The sequence below is a fragment of the Plutella xylostella genome, chromosome 27, assembly GCF_932276165.1.
Source record: "Plutella xylostella chromosome 27, ilPluXylo3.1, whole genome shotgun sequence".
Lineage (NCBI taxonomy): Eukaryota > Metazoa > Arthropoda > Insecta > Lepidoptera > Plutellidae > Plutella > Plutella xylostella.
In genome coordinates, this window is record NC_064007.1 from 7,265,596 (window position 1) to 7,284,259 (window position 18,664).

An 18,664-nucleotide genomic window follows, 5' to 3' on the forward strand; every position below is an offset into this window, starting at 1 on the left:
AGATAACTAGTGTTAATAGTAAGTTGTAGTTTCAAATATCTTCTAGTAAATCCATTAGGTAGGAGTTAAGTAGGCAGGAGGTAGGGCGAAACGTTACAATCTACATAATATCTATGTGTATATGTGGTACTTTATACGAAGCTCCTTCAATTTTCTAAGGCAAAAGAATGTTACTTAATCAATGTTTATTTAAAAAGTAGAAGAATTGCTATTTCTTTGTTAACGATAGGGTACAGTCAACACCTAGTAAAAGAGTGAGATTATTTTTCAACATTATAAGTATGTATTATCTACCTCACCTGCCTTAAGAATGTCAATTTTATCCTTATCTTTTAATTTTAATTTTATAAATGTAAATGTAATTAGGATATGATATGGGCTTTTTACACCTGAAATAAAGATATATTATTATTATTATTATTATTATATTATTATTATTATGCGGTCCATACATTTTATGCGATCAGGAATTTCATTTCTCATAAAAAATATGGACTACGTGTAGGAATATAATTATGTTTTCAGGGAGCTGTGAGGACAAGGTGACTGTGAGGGAGCCCCCGGCGCTCCCCGCGACCCCCGGCAACAGGATCGTCGGGGGACAACCCACCACCGTCAGGAGATACCCTTACATGGCGCATTTACGATCATTTTATATGGTACTGCTGCTTTGCCAGACCCACCGACATAGTTATGGAAGCTGTCAACGCGAGCAATGAAAAGTTTAAATTTTTATAATACCGACACCAAACAGGGACGTAGGTAGGTAGGGTCAGTGCGTCTCAGTATGTCCGAGAAATACTTCTCAAATGTTCTAGAAATTCAAATGATGAAGGTATTCAATATCCATAATGAAAGTTATTTGTTGGGAGTTCTGATGTAAGTTATCGGATCATTTCAAAATTATGTGACTTTACTTACTAATGATTTGATTACGTATAATTAATTAAGTAGATACGTCAGTTTTCAGGGTTTTAAACTTCCACGGAATAATAATAAAAATTTTTTTTCGTTGTACAAATATTACAAAACACTACATTGTACAATTTTATAAGTTTTTAATTAAAAAATAATCATTTATAATTTATAGACAGCAAACTTTTACCATGTATTTCTGTTTCGATGGTAAGGCCGCAAAACTCTTGTTAAATTATTTTATTTTTTATTTTATTTATTTCAACTGGAACACCAGGAGGAGGACATAGGTCCTAAAAATTAAAATTATGAAGTTACCTTTCTTTTTGTCAAACCAGGACCTAGCGCGCGTCATACGCAACGCAACGCTAGCGCTGGCGCTCTGTTTACCATAGTAGTACAACACATCTTGGCGTCATAGCGCGGCGTCAAGTTAGCGCTCTGACGCGCGCTAGTAATGCTTACTGTTTGACGTAGCCTTATGTTATTATTTAGCTTGTTTTAAATTTGCGGTTAGTTATTATATAGCCCTCATTGTAACGTACTTTATCACTGTATTTGCAGATGCATGGTCAGAGGCAGCTGGGGGGTTTCTGTGGGGGCGTGATACTCACACAGCACCACGTGCTCACCGCTGCACACTGCTTATTTCGGTAATAAATTCCTAAATTTTGTAAGTACTTAGTTACGATTTAGCGGTCGGCCATTCTCCAAATTATCACGAACGTCTCACTATATTTTCCTTTCATTAATTTACAAGCTGCCTCCAAGAGCTTCGCTGCGCCTTGAAGGCGCTATTATACGCAGAACTAGCGCAGCCAGTGGAAAAAAAATCATAACTTGCGTTTGAAAGCGTTTTCAAAAACTGCCAAGGCCACCCCCCTCGTTATCATGATAATTCCAATTTTTAGGACCGACTTCCTAATCCCTGGTGGCTGAAATATAGAAATTGCCGAAGATACCGCCAGAAACGGACGTCATTAGCCATTTTTAGATTAATTTCTAGATTTAAAGCCGACGAGAATTGTGTTATAGGTGTGAACCCTTCGCCACTGCAGTTCATGATAATTCATACAGTGAATGATCTAGGTACACCATACCTATAAAATCTTTCCAGAAAAATCAATGACACTACAGCTGTTACTGGCACTACCATCTTGAGGGCATCTGAAGTTGTCATTCGCGTCGGATCCACCTACAATGATCGCGAAGGCTCAGAGCATGCGACGTCCAAGACCGTGGTCCACGAGGACTACAAATATTCGAAGATTCGAAGATTCGAAAAAGACAACGACGTGGCAGTGTTGGTGCTGTCGACCAGTGTGAGCAACTACCGGAGCAGCTCGGTGCAGCCAGCCGTCATCCCCCCGGGGGGGTATGTGGTCCCGGACAACGCGTCTGTGGTAGCTGTCGGGTGGGGACGAACTGATGTGAGTATCAAACACTTCACCTTGCGGATTTTATCGGCATCTACAGGGTGTTGCAAAATTGGTATACTAAGCCGACACCTACATGTGCAGCATGGTATATCTAAGCCCGAAACTGAAATCAGAATTTGGAAATTCGCGAAAAAAAAAAATCTTTTCCATAGTAAAAAGTCACGTGATCAACAAAGTTTCTATGGAAAATGATTATTTTTTTTTGCGAATTTTTTAATTCTGATTTCAGTTTCGGGTTTAGATATAACATGCTGCACATGTAGGTTTCGGCTTGATGATTAATTCCTCTAACTCCACGAGGAGCATAGGGCCTCCACAGTTCTTCTCCAGACGTTCCTGTCCTGGGCTCTTTCTTTGGCTTCGTCCCAGGAGATTCCGACGGCATTGAGGTCGCTGAGAATGGATCGCCTCCAAGTTATTGCAGGTCACCCTTTGCGCCGTCTGCCCTGCGGCGGATTCCAATCTAACGCCATTTTGGCGATATTCCCCTCTGGTCTTCTGAGGCAGTGTCCAATCCAACTGAACTTTAGGTTTCGGCTTAGTATACCCTTTTTGCAACACCCTGTATAGGTTAATAATGACCCAATATCTTATTTTATAATAAACTGATATAAACCCATGTTTGGCATGCATGATACCCCAATGAGCCCCTGAGTCATTTCTGTCGGCTTCCTGTACCACTACTGTAATACTCCGTAGACGAACTGCAGCAAGTCAAGCCCCCTCGGCTTGCGGCACGTGGGGCTGCGCACGGTGGACCGAGACACCTGCGCCGCGCGGTGGGGGGCTCCGGGCTCAGACACCATGCTCTGTGCGGGGCTGCTTGGTGTTGGAGGTAAGCTCGCTTATGTGACTTATGAAGACGACAGGCTGGACCGACTTATGGAGACGTTTGACGAGTTCTATTGAGTGCGTTTGAGTTTTGATGAAAAAGCGTCCCGCTTCGAAATCACAGGATTCATGAGTGTTTGTGAGAAAGATTGTGTCCGTACACACACGTTGGGTATTTTCCAGACTCTTCAAGTCGTCATACCTATCTTGGCTAACAATAAGAGTTTGTCCCATACAGGAGCTGGCACTTGCAGGGGTGACTCCGGTGGTCCCCTGGTGTACAACGGGGTGGTGGTGGGGGTGACCTCGTTTGGGATGACATGCGGCGATTCCCTCTATCCTCACATGTTTACACGCGTCTCTAGCTACACCGTCTGGATCAACAACACTGTGAGTAAAATAATTAAATATAGAAAGATACAGTCTTGGGCCAGTACCCCGTAAAGAGTTCTATTAATTCTTCAAAGAGACAAAGAAAAAAAAATATTTTTTTATCATATTATTATGTACCTAATATTAAAACGTGATGTTTGTTACACTACCATGGTGTAAGCAAATTTTATAAAATTAGGTTGGTAAGTAGGAAGTTAATAACCTGGATTTACATATTAAATAGACAACATTTTTATAGGTAAAGTGGACGTGCGTCGCGGGCAATGTTAATATAATTTTAAAATTTCCAGGTACGCCAAAACCAGGTCCACAACTCCGCCGCGGCGGCCGACGCCAACTCCAGTCTGATGCTACTCACCTCAATATGGATAATATATTCCAAAAACTGATTAATTTTTAATTTAAAGTACGCGCCGATGGTGTTTTATCACTCTCAAAATTTTAAAAACGTTTTAGATAATTAATATTTGTTGTGTCCTAGATTTCACTTGCAAAGCTAGGGGTTGAGAGGGCCGTTAATAGCTGCGTTTACCTTAAATTTCCACGGTGGTTTTGTTAAAAACATTGTTATTTATATTAAGTCCACACAATATATTGTAATATTTGTACAATAAAGAGTTAAATAAATAAATATATACATATAGGCATTCTTAATATAAAAATGAAACAAAATTACTTTACCAATATTTAATTGTACAGACCTTAGATTAACAATACAAAACACTGCAACCAATATTTTATTGGATAATTCATTTCATAAGTTTTACTTAATATAAATATTTCATTTCATATTTTTTTTCATTTCATTTTCATTTTACATACAATTATTATATACGAACAAGAGATGGTGTGTTTACAAAATCAAAGCAAAAAGTGACCGCATTTTCTTTATGTAAAACGATTTTTTTAAGTTCAACCCAATTACAATCATTGTACCAATGAATAAATACACAAATCCTCTAATCGAACAAATTCAAAATAAGAGCTTAGTGGTAGAAGTGGGAACTGACACTCCATCTTGTTCGTATATTGTTAGGTACAGACAAAAGAACTATAGCTGAACATAAAAGAGTAGACAATCATTGAGGGCATGGCAATCTAAGAAAGTGGCCACACTATTAAAGTATAGAAAACGGACAAAAGTATCACGATACTTTAGCAGAAAAAATCAAAACGAGAAATGTTTCAAATATTTATTAATTATAAAATGCCACTTTTTGGGGAGGTTTATGTTAAGAGAAGAAATTAGTAGGGGAGAGGGGGGCAGTCTTGAATGAATTTCATTAAATCAAATCAACTGTAACTTTTATTTCATTGTGTATTTCATAATGTTTTGTTGCACTGAAACACGTGTTGGTTATCCCATTATGTAATTACTATAGGAGAAAAGTGATAGTATCACACATCGATATTTTATTACAGTTTTTTCTTGCTCAGGAAAAAGTTCAAATGTGCCCCGTCAATTCTTCTAAAACTGTGTTTACCGATTTTCCTGCAACAAATTATTTAATTGCTCAGAAAAGCAGCGACTTGCAAATTATTATGTCTGGGGAATTTATACCGACTCTTACATATTCTTACACATATTTTTACAATAGGTACTCTAACACTAACACGGAGAGACCGACACACATAGACACCTACAGCTGTAAACCTTATCGATACCCTTTTTGAGTCGGGGGTTAGTAAAAAAGTATCTAGACCTGATGTTTTAACAACATTAGCATCCAGACCCTGATTGTCATGTAACGTTTGACACTAGTATTTTCTAACCTCTATAAGAATAACAAATACACATTGAAAGGCATTCTATTACATCAAAATAGTACTTTTTTACAAGAAATATAAGCAATGTATGTTAATGGTTAGAAATTAAGTACCTACTCACCAGTATAATACGCTGCTCTTTCATAAACATCGTATATATTGACTAATACTTCTCCAGCCTCATTCTCCGCCAAACATCGTAGGTAAACGCTGTAAATCATCTGTCTAGCTTCGCTGCGAATGGTTTTATTCATTTTCACCTCGTGAACAAACTCAACAATCCACAAAACTCCAAAATTAAGCAAAATTCGATTTGTTTATACAGGAACAGGGCGAGTTTGACATTCAAACCATAGAAACAGACCACAAATCACAAGTTTTTTTTTATTGCCAGGTTTAAATCTGTTTAGTTCCAAAAACATTAATCTCTCTCTTTTGTGTTCAGCTATACCCCCATATACCTAAATTGCCTACATAGAGCATATAAAGTTTTTGTCCGGATCTAGTTTTAAATTGGGTTGCTAGATAATGGAATGAAATATTGCTTATTACCAATAACTTTCACCCCCTGTCAGTTATTGGTAAAATTGAAGACCTTGCTATTTAGATGAAAAAACAATTTTAAGTTATAGGTTATTAGGTGTAGAATTGTTTGTCAAAATCATATGTAAATATCACTACGTTTTCCAATAACTGTCATGGGTTGACAGTTACCGGAACTTGGACCTGACGGTTACTGGTAAATGTGTAAATGGGATAACTTTTTCCAGGATTCATAAGTATGAAGAAGCGATAATATCCAAAGGAGAGCTTCGAAAAAGCCGTGCAATTTGTCCAAAACAAGCAGTGATCCATATCGCTTGCAGCTAAAACGTTTGGGGTGCCTAGAACCAGTATAACATACACAATAAAACATCCGGATACAAAGTTTAAGTCAGGACCAGATACTTTTTTAAATACGACCAGGAAGGCGTCTTTACTCAGACTTATAATGTAGTTGACCAGATCTTGTTCTTCAGCGGAAGTTAAAAGTTCCTGGACGTCCATTTGTATTTACAAATGGACGACCAGGAAGGCGGCCAGTGATGACGTATGGTGCAGAGACGTGGACACTGACGGTAGGACTGGTCCACCGATTTAAAGTCGCTCAGCGTGCTATGAAGAGAGCTATGCTTGGGGTTTCTCTGGTGGATCGTATCAGAAACGAGGTTATCCGTCAGAGGATTAAGGTTACTGACATAGCTGTCAAAATATGCAAGCTGAAGTGGCAGTGGGCTGGTCATATCTGCCTAAGAACCGATAACCGTTGGGGTAGACGAGTTCTCGAGTAGGGCCAACGAACAGGCAAACGCAGCGTGAGACGCCCTCCTACCCGCTGGACTGACGACCTTAGGCGGGTGGCGGGTAGTGGTTGGATGAGGAAGGCCGAGGACCGAGTATTGTAGCGCTCCTTATGAGAGGCCTATGTCCAGCAGTGGATGATTATTGGCTGATGATGACCATGAATTAAATGGTTGGCCTGATTTTTGAAACGTCATCCACTTCTTACGCAAAGAACTGCTGAAGGAGTTACGAATGCCAGTGCCTGTATTTCTGAATATGACTGGTGTCGCCACCTATTCTATTCTATTCTATTCTATTCTATTCTCTGTGGGGGTGTAAGTACCTGCACCTGGCTCTCTCGAGTGGAACCTTTGTGCATATCCCCAAGGTCTAAACTGCCTTCCTAAGCTTGGACCATTTCCCACCACGCTGGTCCACTGCGGGTTGGTGGGTTCACATATCTAGATGTGCTAGATCTAGATATGCAGGTTTCCTCACGATGTTTTCCTTCACCGTAAGAGCGATGGTATACATTGTACTTAAGTTAAAAGAACTCATTGGTACATGTCAGCGCCGGGATTCGAACCCGCATCTCTTGATTGAGAAGCGGGCGTTCACCCGACTGAGCTACCACCGCGCCACCTATCTTTTAATATATTTACTTTCATAATTTTCGCAAGGTTTCGATCCTAAAATCCTTTTCCCTATTTTCCGCTTATGTCGTGCACCGCAACGCTACGTGTGGCAACACTGTCTGCGCCACCCACAGACAATCAGTTCCGAAAACGAATTCATGGCCGCCGTCGCGCTAAGTTATTCGCGATTGAACTTATTTTCAAAATAGACGATTGGCTAGTTGCTAAAGTCTTCCGCTTCTTCTTTATTCGTGGTGAACCGCTAACCGAAGAATATCAGTGTGTGTGTTGAGTGTTGCAGTGCTTTGGATTGCTCTGATCTCTGATCGATCGAGCACGTGGCGCCAGGCGAGGGTCTGGAAGCCGGCCGCCTTTTCCTGGTCTCCTGAACTGCCTCCAGCGTCCAGGTAGGTGCACGACACTTCATCAACCCTTTCCCTCGGTGAGACACCTTGCTGTAGTTTCTTTTATTTTTTTTTCTATCGAAGGGACTCCGGCTTAGCGGCGTTACCATGTGGTCCTTCGACCCGCGATTACTATTTCCCCGCCCCTATTAGGTCACCTATTAGGAGAAAACCGCCCTTTTTAGCTTATTTCAAAGCCAAAAAGTGAACTTAAGCTAGTGCGCACGCGGCGCACTGCATAGGTTATTTACCTAACCGCTTTTTATCGACATACATTGTACGCTTTCCAAAAACGTAATAATCATATAATCATCTCGCTTCAAATACACATAAAGTATTATCCCGCTATTAGTAGTTAGGGCTACTGTACTTAAATAGGTCACGCATTTTTACGCTTGCTGCAATAATAGGCATAAGAAGGTAGACTCACATTCACTCGCCGCCGCGCCGGCGCGGCGCCATATTCAATCGCGTTATCAAGTTATCATTCCAATTGTACACCCACATTCCTGTGATTGTTTAATTTGTTTGTTTCATTTTATTTTCCGACTTCACGATGTCGAAAGCATCAAAACCGCATAATGAAAAAGATTCGGTGCAACATAATTATGAACTCGCGACACTGCAAGCAAAACGTAATGCTTTGTTCGAGTGTTTACAATACGCGTTTGATTTATCTACCGAAATAAATAAAGGGAACGAGGAGAGAGAAGCTTTTCTCGATGCGAGTATTAATGTAGATACAATTCGTTCAGATTTCCAAAAAGTGTTAGATCAGTACAACAGCTGTTTAATGTCCAATGACCCTACTGCCAAGCCAGATTATAAATCGCTAGTTTCTTTCGAACAGCTGTATTGTCGCGTAAAACGCTTGGTTGCGTCATGTACCGTAGTCACGAAAACTACCCAAAATAATGATTGTTTTCCACAAAAGAGTAAAATTAATTTACCGCCTATCGAGTTGATGAGCTTTAATGGTGACATTCGCCAATGGCCACTATTTTATGCCAATTTTAAATCTACTATTCACGACAATAAGTCCCTCTCAGATCATGAGAAACTTCATTATTTGCTAGGTAAATTAACAGGCAAGGCCCAGGCCGCTTGTGCGGGCATTACGCCCTCCGCTGAAAATTATAAAACGTTATTTGATACCCTAGTAAATAGGTATGAAGATAAGCGCACGCTAGCAGCTACCTATTTACAACAATTAATGGAATTCAAACCGCTGTCGTCGATTTCTGCGAGTAATTTGGATTTCTTTAATGACCGATTTGTTAACGCAGTACGCGCCCTAAAGAATCTAAAGTTAACAGACTTACAAGACTTCATATTTTTGCAAACTGCCTTAACTAAATTAGATCCTGATACCGTGCGTACTTTTGAGTATAGTAATAATAATCAGTCTGAAATTCCAACCTTTGATAAGCTCGTTGAGTTCTTGGATAATCAAAATAAAATATTACAGCGCGCACCGACCACTGCGGCCGCCGGTGGTGGCGCTGCATCAGCATCACGATCGGCCGTTCGCCCTAGATCTAATAACAAAAGCCCGCCGCCTCACTACAATGCGTACGTTAGTACCGTCGACTCTAATTCCGCTCACAAGTGCTTATGTACAAACATTGTACATCATCATTTGTTCAAATGTCCCGAATTCCATAAAATGTCTCCTCACGAGCGTTTTCAAGCCGCGAAGAATTTAAATGGCTGTATAAATTGCCTAAGTACGAAGCATAAGATTGCTTCCTGTCAGTCCGCTTCGGGATGCCGAGTGTGTAAACAAAAACACCACTCGCTATTACATTTTAATCGAGAGTCGAATCCGTCACCCGCTTTACAGAACTTAACCACTGTGCCACCGCGCGCCGCGGTCATTGACTCGGTTGGTGGCGGCGGCGGCGGCGGTGCATCGCTTACGTCACAGCCAGCTGATGCGAAATCATCCGTTCCCGCGCAAGCGGACGTCGCGTTGTGTTCGACGGTCATTGCTGCTCCGCGTCCTTGCGTGCTTAATGCCGCTGCCGCTCAAAGTAGTACGCCGCAATGTAATACGCCTACTACTGTTTTGCTCGCTACCGCTATGGTAGCTACGTACGATAGTAAGGGTAATAAACAATTTGTAAGGGTTTTGCTGGATTCTGCATCGCAAAGTCACTTCATTACCAGCGAATGTTGTGATCGTTTGGGGTTACGGCAGAATACCATTCAACGTACTACTGTGAGGGGCTTCGGGGGAACGGAGAGGGCATCCCACGGGACAGTAGACTTACAGTTTTTCTCGCGCTTTAATAATAACATAAAATACAAAATCAATTCTTTAGTTGTTGATAAGATTACTGACAACTTACCTACCGCTTATGTCGACTCCACCGCCCTGCAATATCTTAATAAAATAGCATTGGCAGACGACCATTTCGCTACGCCCAACAAAATTGATGTTTTGATTGGTGCTTCGCTGTTTCCGCATTTGATTCTTCCCGACGACGTGGTCTCCAGTGGACCATCGGGGCAGCCCGCTATTCATACAGTGCTAGGCTACGTACTCATGGGAGTCGTGCCTGCGCTCGCCGCCCGCCCAGCATGCGTGACGTCATGCTGCGCCATAGTGCCACAGCAGCCTATGGATCATTTAATTACCCGCTTCTGGGAACTGGAAGAAGTCCCCGGCTCGCCCGTTCAGCACCCCACGGATGTTGAATGTGAACATTTTTACCGCTCGACTACGGAACGTGACCCCGTGACCGGCCGTTACACTGTAGCTCTCCCGTTTGATAAAGACGTGTTTTTACTTGGGGACTCCTATAACATTGCTCGCAAACGTTTTTTGTGTTTGGAGAAGAAGCTCGAGGCTTCTCCCGAGCTTCGTGCCGCTTACGATGACGTCATTAAGGACTATATTTCCAAAGGTTATGTGGAGCCACTGACCGTTCCCCCGCAGGCGTCATCGGACGATTTGTCCCCGAGCTATATAATCCCGCACCATGGTGTCCTTCGCGAGGACAAGTCCACCACGAAGCTGCGCCCCGTGTTAGATGCAAGTTGCAAGACTTCATCCGGTGTCTCGCTAAACGAGGTGCTGCACAGTGGGCCAAATTTACAAGGGGACTTGTTTAAAATTATTTTAAATTTTCGCCTACACGCTGTAGCGATGACCGCTGATTGCAAACAGATGTTTCTGCAGATTATGCTTCGCGAATCTGATAGACGCTATCAGAGAATTTTATATCGTTTTAATCCAAACGATCCTCTGGTTCTATATCAATTTAATAGAGTATGTTTCGGTTTAAAGTCAAGTCCCTTCCACGCGCTCCGCACTGTGCAGCAGCTCGTCGACGATGACGGCGCCGAGTATCCCCGCGCGGCGGAGATCGTCCCGTCCTGCCTGTATATGGACGATATCGCCTTTTCTGTTGATACAGAACAGGAGGCGGTGGACGCAGCAAAACAGCTGATTCAAATGTTCAAGGGTGCCCAGTGGGATCTTGTTAAATGGAACAGTAATTCACAATACGCACTCAATGAGTTGCCCGCTTCGCACAAGATACCTACTGAGGTTGAATTCGACAAGGCTACAGAGCATAAAATATTAGGACTCGGTTGGTCTACTGATAATGACGACTTTTATTTTAAAATCGACCCTCCTGATTTGGACTCAGTGTGTACCAAACGCACCATAATGTCAACGATCGCCCGACTTTGGGACAGAATGGGTTTCGTCGCGCCAACTGTATTGGTAGCTAAGTTATTAATTAAGAAACTATGGCAGCTGAAGGTGGATTGGGACGAAGTCCCGCCCGACCAGGTAGTAAGGCTTTGGCGACAATTTTGTCGCGAACTGCCGGCGCTTAATGAGATAAAAATCCCTCGTTGTCTCAGCGTCGCGACTGGTTGCGAGATGACCTTGGTAGGGTTCGCAGATATGCTAGTGAGCAGGCGCAAGGCGGCGTTGTGTACGTGCACGTCGCTTCTCCGTCGGGTAATGTGGTCCGCCTTCTCTGCGCGAAGTCCAAGATAGCACCCACCCCGCCCCATACGATCGCTCGTATGGAGCTCGTATAATTCCCGCATTCCAATTAGGGTCCGCGCCTACACAGATTCCAAGGTTGCGCTTTATTGGATAAAAAATTCGCCTCACCGTTGGCAAACATTTGTTGCCAACCGTGTTATTAAAATAAATGAAAATGTATCCGCTGAAAACTTTCATCACGTCGCGGGGACAGACAACCCGGCCGACTGCCTGTCACGCGGCGTCGACCCCTCTAAACTGAAAGCCCATCCGCTGTGGTTTAACGGGCCGTCCTGGCTAGCATCGAATGCTTCACAGTGGCCTTCCTTTGATGAAGTTAACGATTCCACTTTAGACGTCGTTCCCGAGCAAAGGAACCTAGTTCACGCTGTTTTGACACCTGCTGACGAGTGTAGTATTTACCCCGCTGCTTCTCGTTCCTCGTCATGGACCAAACTCCTGCGAATAATCGTTTATATATGTAGGGTTTTAAAACTATTACCACGCCGCGAACCTACGTGTATTACCGCTACTGACTTGGAGTACGCAGAAACAAAATTGCTGCAAATACTCCAAAACAAACATTTTAAAGATGAGTTATTAAATATTAAAAATGACTTGCCTGTTTCCCCGGTGCTTAATAAATTAAGACCGTTTTTACACAACGACCTAATCCGAGTTGGCGGCCGACTCTCCAATTCCGATTTAGATTTCGATAATCAACACCCGATACTTCTGCCTCGTGATGATCACGCGGTTAACCTGATAATACAATATTTTCTTCACACCGCGCCTTTACTTTCGTTGCCCGCGGCTGAAGTGCATGACGACTGTTGTGTACCCGCATTATAGTTCTATAATAAATTATCAGTATCGAATCGAACGTCTTTCATTGCGCACGTAGACATAACATCTGGCGACGAACGAGCCGTAAAACGCGTTATTTATTTAATTGTGTGTTGTTTTTGTGCTAATGCCGGACACTAGAAAAGCGGGTGAAGATAAAAGTGAGGGACAAAGGCCAAATATGGGCGGGTTGCAGGAATTTCGACCAAGTGTGGACCGATGGTCAACGTACGTTAGTCGACTTAAGGCGTGGTTTGACATACAAAATGTTAAAAAGGCACAGTACTCAATTTATTTGGTGGCGGTTGTTGGCACGGAAACTTTAGATTTAATAATCGATTTATGTTATCCAAAAGAGCCGGAACAAGTGGAATTTGAAACAATTGTATCATTAGTACAAGATCACCTATCGCCAAAACGATCCGTTATCGCGGAGCGAATGATTTTTAGAGCCAGCCGACAAAACGAAAACCAGTCAGTCACAGAATATCTGGCCCAACTGAAGAAGCTGAGTAAGCCGTGTAATTTCGACGCGAAGAACCTGAACGAGAATCTTCGCGATCAGTTCGTATTCGGGCTACACAGCGATCGCATCAGACAGCGATTCCTCACGGAAAGTAACCTGACGTTCGATTCAGCCATTGAGATGGCGCTGTCGTTGGAGGCGGCAGTACGAGACTCTGCAGCAGCATCGAGCTCCGGCGCGCTCGGGGGGCGGCCGGGGCAGCCGGGAGACCACGTGTACGCGGTGGAGCGGCGAGCACGTGGCGGCCGCTGGGGCGGCGGCGACGGCGGCGGCAGGCGGCGCGGCGAGGCGGCGCCCCGCGCCCCGCGCACTGCTGCATCACGGGAATCACGGGGCGCGTGGAGGCGCCGCGCACCGACTTCGTCTGCGAGGCGTTGCTATCGGTGTGGTCAGGATCATATGGCCGACAAGTGTCCTTTTATGAGTGTTGAGTGTTACGTATGTGGTGACCGAGGTCACATCGCGAAAATGTGCAAATATCGTAAAGATGCAACGGTGCATCACGTGATTGGTGATGACGTCGAGGTCTATGAGGAGGCCTCCGCGTCCGCCTCTGACTCGGAGCGGGAAGTGTATCAGCTGAGCGATTCTGAGGCTGACGATGACCATTGGAACATTAAGGTGAACATTAATGGTAAAGATTTATTAATGGAGGGCGACACGGGATCAGCTGTGAGTATTATATCATTAAAAACTTATAATTTGTATTTCAAGAACTACAAATTGCTTCCTTGTACTGCGAATCTTAAAATGTATAGTGGACAAAGTGTCAAACCTAAAGGTGAATTTACTTGCTCTGTAATGTTCAATGGTAACCGAGTGGATAATTTAAATCTAATCGTTATAGATAACTGTACTAGCCCATCTTTGCTCGGACGAAACTGGATGCGCGCATTTAAAATTCAATTTCCTTGCGTAAACAACTTAGATAAGAGTAGCATTGCGAAGGGCAAGGTCACTAACATAAACAAATGTAATATTCGCGAACAGCTGATCCAAAAATTTCCTAATGTGTTTGCTCCGGGGATAGGCGCATTCAATAAGGGTGTAATTGCGTTAGAGTTGGTGGAGGGCGCGGCGCCGGTGTGGCTGCGCGCGCGCTCGGTGCCGTACGCGCTGCGGCCGGCCGTGGAGGCCGAGCTGGCGCGGCTGCAGCGCGAGGGCATCATCTCGCCGGTCGAGTGGAGTGAGTGGGGCACTCCCATCGTGCCGGTCATTAAGAGGTCGGGCGAGGTCCGCCTCTGTGGTGATTACAAGCTGACGGTTAATCCGGTTCTGGTCGAGGACAAATACCCAATCCCGCGAATTGAGGACGTGTTCATGATATGGTAAAATAGATTTGTCGCGGGCGTACCAACAACTATTACTGAATGAAAAATCTAAAACTTATTGCACGATCGTGACTCATCGCGGAATGTTTACGTACAATAGACTACCGTTCGGAGTGAAGTGCGCGCCGTCTAAATTTCAAAGAATTATGGAAAAATTATTTCGTATACCATATGTAGCTATTTATTTAGATGACGTGGTCATCACCGGTGATGATGATGATGATCATCTATGCAGACTTATGGAAGTTTTTAGGATTTTGTCAGAAAGTGGATTGAGAGTCGAACCGAAAAAGTGTAGCTTCTTTAATAAGTCGATATCTTATCTTGGGTACGTGATCGATGCGAGCGGGTTGAGAACCGAGGCGACTAAGATTGACGCGATTAACAATACCCCCGCGCCGGGGAATATAGCGGAACTGAGGGCCTTCCTGGGCCTTATCAACTATTACGGGAAGTTCGTTGTAAATTTGAGCGATGTTCTGAATCCGTTATATGAGCTTTTAAATAAGAAACAAAAGTACGAGTGGAGTAAAGAATGCGAAACGGCATTTAAAGAAATCAAGAAACGTTTATTAAACGCTCCAGTCCTCGCACATTTTGACCCGGAGCTGGAGACGGTGGTGACGTGCGACGCGTCGCCGTATGGCGTGTCGGCCGTGCTAGCACAGCGCACGCGCGAGGGCGCCGAGCGGCCCGTGCTGCACGCCTCGCGCACGCTCAGCGCCGCCGAAAAGAATTACGCGCAGATCTGTCGGGAGGGCTTGGCGGTCATATTCGCAGTCACAAAGTTTCATGATTATTAATTTGTACGGCAGACATTTTACGCTTGTAACTGACTGTAAGCCACTTGCGTCCATATTTAGTGAGAACAAAGGGATTCCGTCGATGGCGGCGAGCCGTCTACAGAGGTGGGCGGTGATATTAAGCGCATATGATTACAAAATCAAGTGTATCTCATCGAAACAAAATTGTGTAGCCGATAGTTTATCGCGCATACCCGTAGTCGAGGACATTAAACATTCACGTACGGAGTCGTATCTGAATTTTATTACAACGGACTCACCGATAGACCACAGGGCGGTAGCGAAGTCCACAGCCAAAGATTTGCTACTACAACGGGTCGTACATGCGATTAGGACAAACTGGCAATATTGCACGGACACGGAATTGAAACCGTTTTACAGCATAAAACAATATTTGAGTATAGAAGGTGGCTGCCTGCTGTACGGCCACCGCGTGCTGCAGCGGCTGCACGCCACGCACCAGGGCATGGTGCAGATGAAGGCGCTGGCGAGGGGCTTCGTGTACTGGCCGGGCGTGGACGCCGGCATCGAGCGCGAGTGCCGCGCGTGCGCCACGTGCCAGAGCCTGCGCCCCGCGCCCCGCGCCGCGCCTGGCCACAGGAACCGTGGTTTCGCCTTCATCTCGATTTCTTCTCATTGTCAGGTAACACCATTTATTACTTGGTGTTGGTTGACGCGCATTCAAAATGGCTAGAGGCCTATAGAGTGAAGAGTACTTCGGCTCAGAGTACAATCGAGAATCTACGCAACGTGTTTGCGAGACTTGGTTTTCCCCGGGAAGCCGTAACCGACAACGGCCCGCCCTTCGGGAGTACAGAGTTTAGGAATTTTATGAGTAGCTGTGGTATTAAGCATATTTTAGTGAGTCCGTACAAGCCTAGTAGCAATGGGGCAGCCGAAAGTGCGGTGAAAATTATTAAAACATGTCTGAAAAAGGCTATTTTCGAGCGTGAAAATTTAGATTTGGCCCTAGACAGATATCTTTTAATGTATAGATCGACCCCACACAGTGCGACCGGGCGCTCGCCGGCGGAGCTGCTGCTGGGCCGCGAGCTGCGCACCCCGCTGCACCTGCTGCGGCCCTGCCTGGCCGACGCCGTCCGGGAGCGACAGCGCAAGCAGGTGGAGCTCAGGGGAGGCCATCTAAGATCGTTTGAAGTAGGGGACAACGTAATGTTCAAAGCGTTTCAAAATAATAAATCATTCTGGATGAATGGTGTCGTTTCGCAACGCACAGGACCGGTTTCTTATAAAATAGACGTAAACGGCAAAATATTTAGAAAACACGTTGACCATATTGTCCGTAATGATCTCAATTTAGGCGGGATACTAATAGATGGGGAGGGGAGTGAGAATAACGAGTTTATTGAAGTGTGTGACGTACCAAGTCTAGCGGGACCTAACATGACGTCACAGTCAGCGCGCGGGACGCCCCCGCCGCCCGAGCGCGCCGCTGCAGCCACCCCGGAGCCCATCGCAAATAACAGACCAACGCGCACGCGCAGACCAGTAAATAGATACGGCTATGAATAATAAGTAATAACAATATTACATATAGTTTGTACGTAGTTATAGTAGATATAGTATGTACTTAAACAATAAGCTAATTAAGAATAAAAATGTTTCAGATCCTAAGTAACTACTTACTCCATAATATTGTAACTTAGTTTGGTTTATATTCTTACCACTTACCTACCCAGCTAATAAGAAGTGACTATTCCTTCAGTAAGTATTGTAAGCCTTTTGTTCATTGTCTCTAGTGTACTTTTAGTGTTAGTAGTTATATAATTATATTGACTTAAGTAGTTAATAATCGTTGTGTTTCGGCTATGAACTTATTTACCTTTTATATGTACCTAACTTACCTTATACAAATTAAACATCTATTTAGAGATATGTAACTTTTAACGTTATATAAATTGACGCATACTCAAAATAAGACACCCTGTATTTAAACAATAAGATTTGTTCCAAATCACTGGGGGAGCCTTAGCCTACTTCATAGGCACTCGTTGCTCGATAAACTCGTACAATCCTTTTGGAGGAGATGGAGAGTGGAATACTTACATGGCTTGCAGACTCGACAGAAATGGAATGTTCCATCCTCTGCTATTATACCTGGAACAGTTGTAGTTATCATAGATGATAACGCGCCTCCGCTTTCGTGGCCATTGGCGATTGTCGACAAAGTTCATCCTTCAAGGGATGGAGTAACGCGGGTAGTTACTGTAAGGACTGCTAGGGGCACATACGCTCGCCCGGTTGTACGTTTATGTCCGCTCCCGTCACAATAAACAATACATTAGTATCTACCGCTGTAGTTTATAATTAGTTTTAGTTACCGCATTAGCTAGGCTATAATTTTGTCTCGTTTCACTTATGAATGTTTTTAAAGGTGACCCTTTAAGGGGGGAGGAAATGGTGTCGCCACCTATCTTTTAATATATTTACTTTCATAATTTTCGCAAGGTTTCGATCCTAAAATCCTTTTCCCTATTTTCCGCTTATGTCGTGCACCGCAACGCTACGTGTGGCAACACTGTCTGCGCCACCCACAGACAATCAGTTCCGAAAACGAATTCATGGCCGCCGTCGCGCTAAGTTATTCGCGATTGAACTTATTTTCAAAATAGACGATTGGCTAGTTGCTAAAGTCTTCCGCTTCTTCTTTATTCGTGGTGAACCGCTAACCGAAGAATATCAGTGTGTGTGTGTTGAGTGCTGCAGTGCTTTGGATTGCTCTGATCTCTGATCGATCGAGCACGTGGCGCCAGGCGAGGGTCTGGAAGCCGGCCGCCTTTTCCTGGTCTCCTGAACTGCCTCCAGCGTCCAGGTAGGTGCACGACACTTCATCAACCCTTTCCCTCGGTGAGACACCTTGCTGTAGTTTCTTTTATTTTTTTTTCTATCGAAGGGACTCCGGCTTAGCGGCGTTACCAATGACATTAGAATGATCAAATGAATCGCTGTCTGATTATTTAAAGAGAAAGATGTGGCCCTCTTTGCCTTAAAGAAAGGGTAAAAGGCAAACAGAAAGAGTTCCATATGCGTTAACTTCGGATACCTGCAAATAATCAAAGAAAAAGAACAGAAGAAGCAACAACTAAATACGGATAATAAGAAACGTTTGAAAAATGCCAAGTTGTTACAACTTTAGAAATGTTTATGTTTTGTTTGGGTATAAAGTTGCAATTTTGTTCTGTTTATTAATAAAAATATATATATTTAAATGTGTATTTATTCAAGTATTATCTGCCTTTACTTTAAGTACAGTTTTCGGGTTATTGAAGACAAGATTCTATATTTAAAGACAATCTAAACAGGGTGACAGTTATTGGATTGAACTCTGTCGGTAACTAGATTTTATGTGACAGTTACTGGAAATAAAAGGTTTTTTTTTGTTAAGTATTCTGGACTAAACCAAAACAAATAAGTTTATCAT

General features: G+C 43.6%; 2 protein-coding genes across 2 annotated transcripts in view; one reads left to right on the forward strand and one right to left on the reverse strand.

Annotated features, from left to right (window-relative positions):
• The window catches only part of LOC125490748 (trypsin CFT-1-like), a 303,958-nt gene that overhangs the window by 199,174 nt on the left and 86,120 nt on the right, over positions 1-18,664 (reverse strand). The gene's annotated exons all lie outside the window — the stretch shown is intronic.
• Positions 1,452-4,213, forward strand: LOC105391645 (trypsin CFT-1). Its single transcript, XM_048631020.1, has 5 exons — positions 1,452-1,568; positions 2,033-2,345; positions 3,054-3,189; positions 3,424-3,575; positions 3,869-4,213. The coding sequence occupies exons 1-5, from the start codon at positions 1,480-1,482 to the stop codon at positions 3,965-3,967; spliced, it is 789 nt and encodes a 262-aa protein (XP_048486977.1). The 5' UTR covers positions 1,452-1,479; the 3' UTR covers positions 3,968-4,213.

What these genes read in the sequence shown, in the direction of transcription:
- LOC105391645 (XM_048631020.1), top strand. Translation starts at nt 1,480, where the DNA reads ATGCATGGTCAGAGGCAGCTGGGGGGTTTCTGTGGGGGCGTGATACTC. An exon ending in GCTGCACACTGCTTATTTCG is followed by an intron (nt 1,569 to 2,032) that starts GTAATAAATTCC and finishes AAATCTTTCCAG; the next exon opens with AAAAATCAATGACACTACAG. An exon ending in GGGGCTGCTTGGTGTTGGAG is followed by an intron (nt 3,190 to 3,423) that starts GTAAGCTCGCTT and finishes TGTCCCATACAG; the next exon opens with GAGCTGGCACTTGCAGGGGT.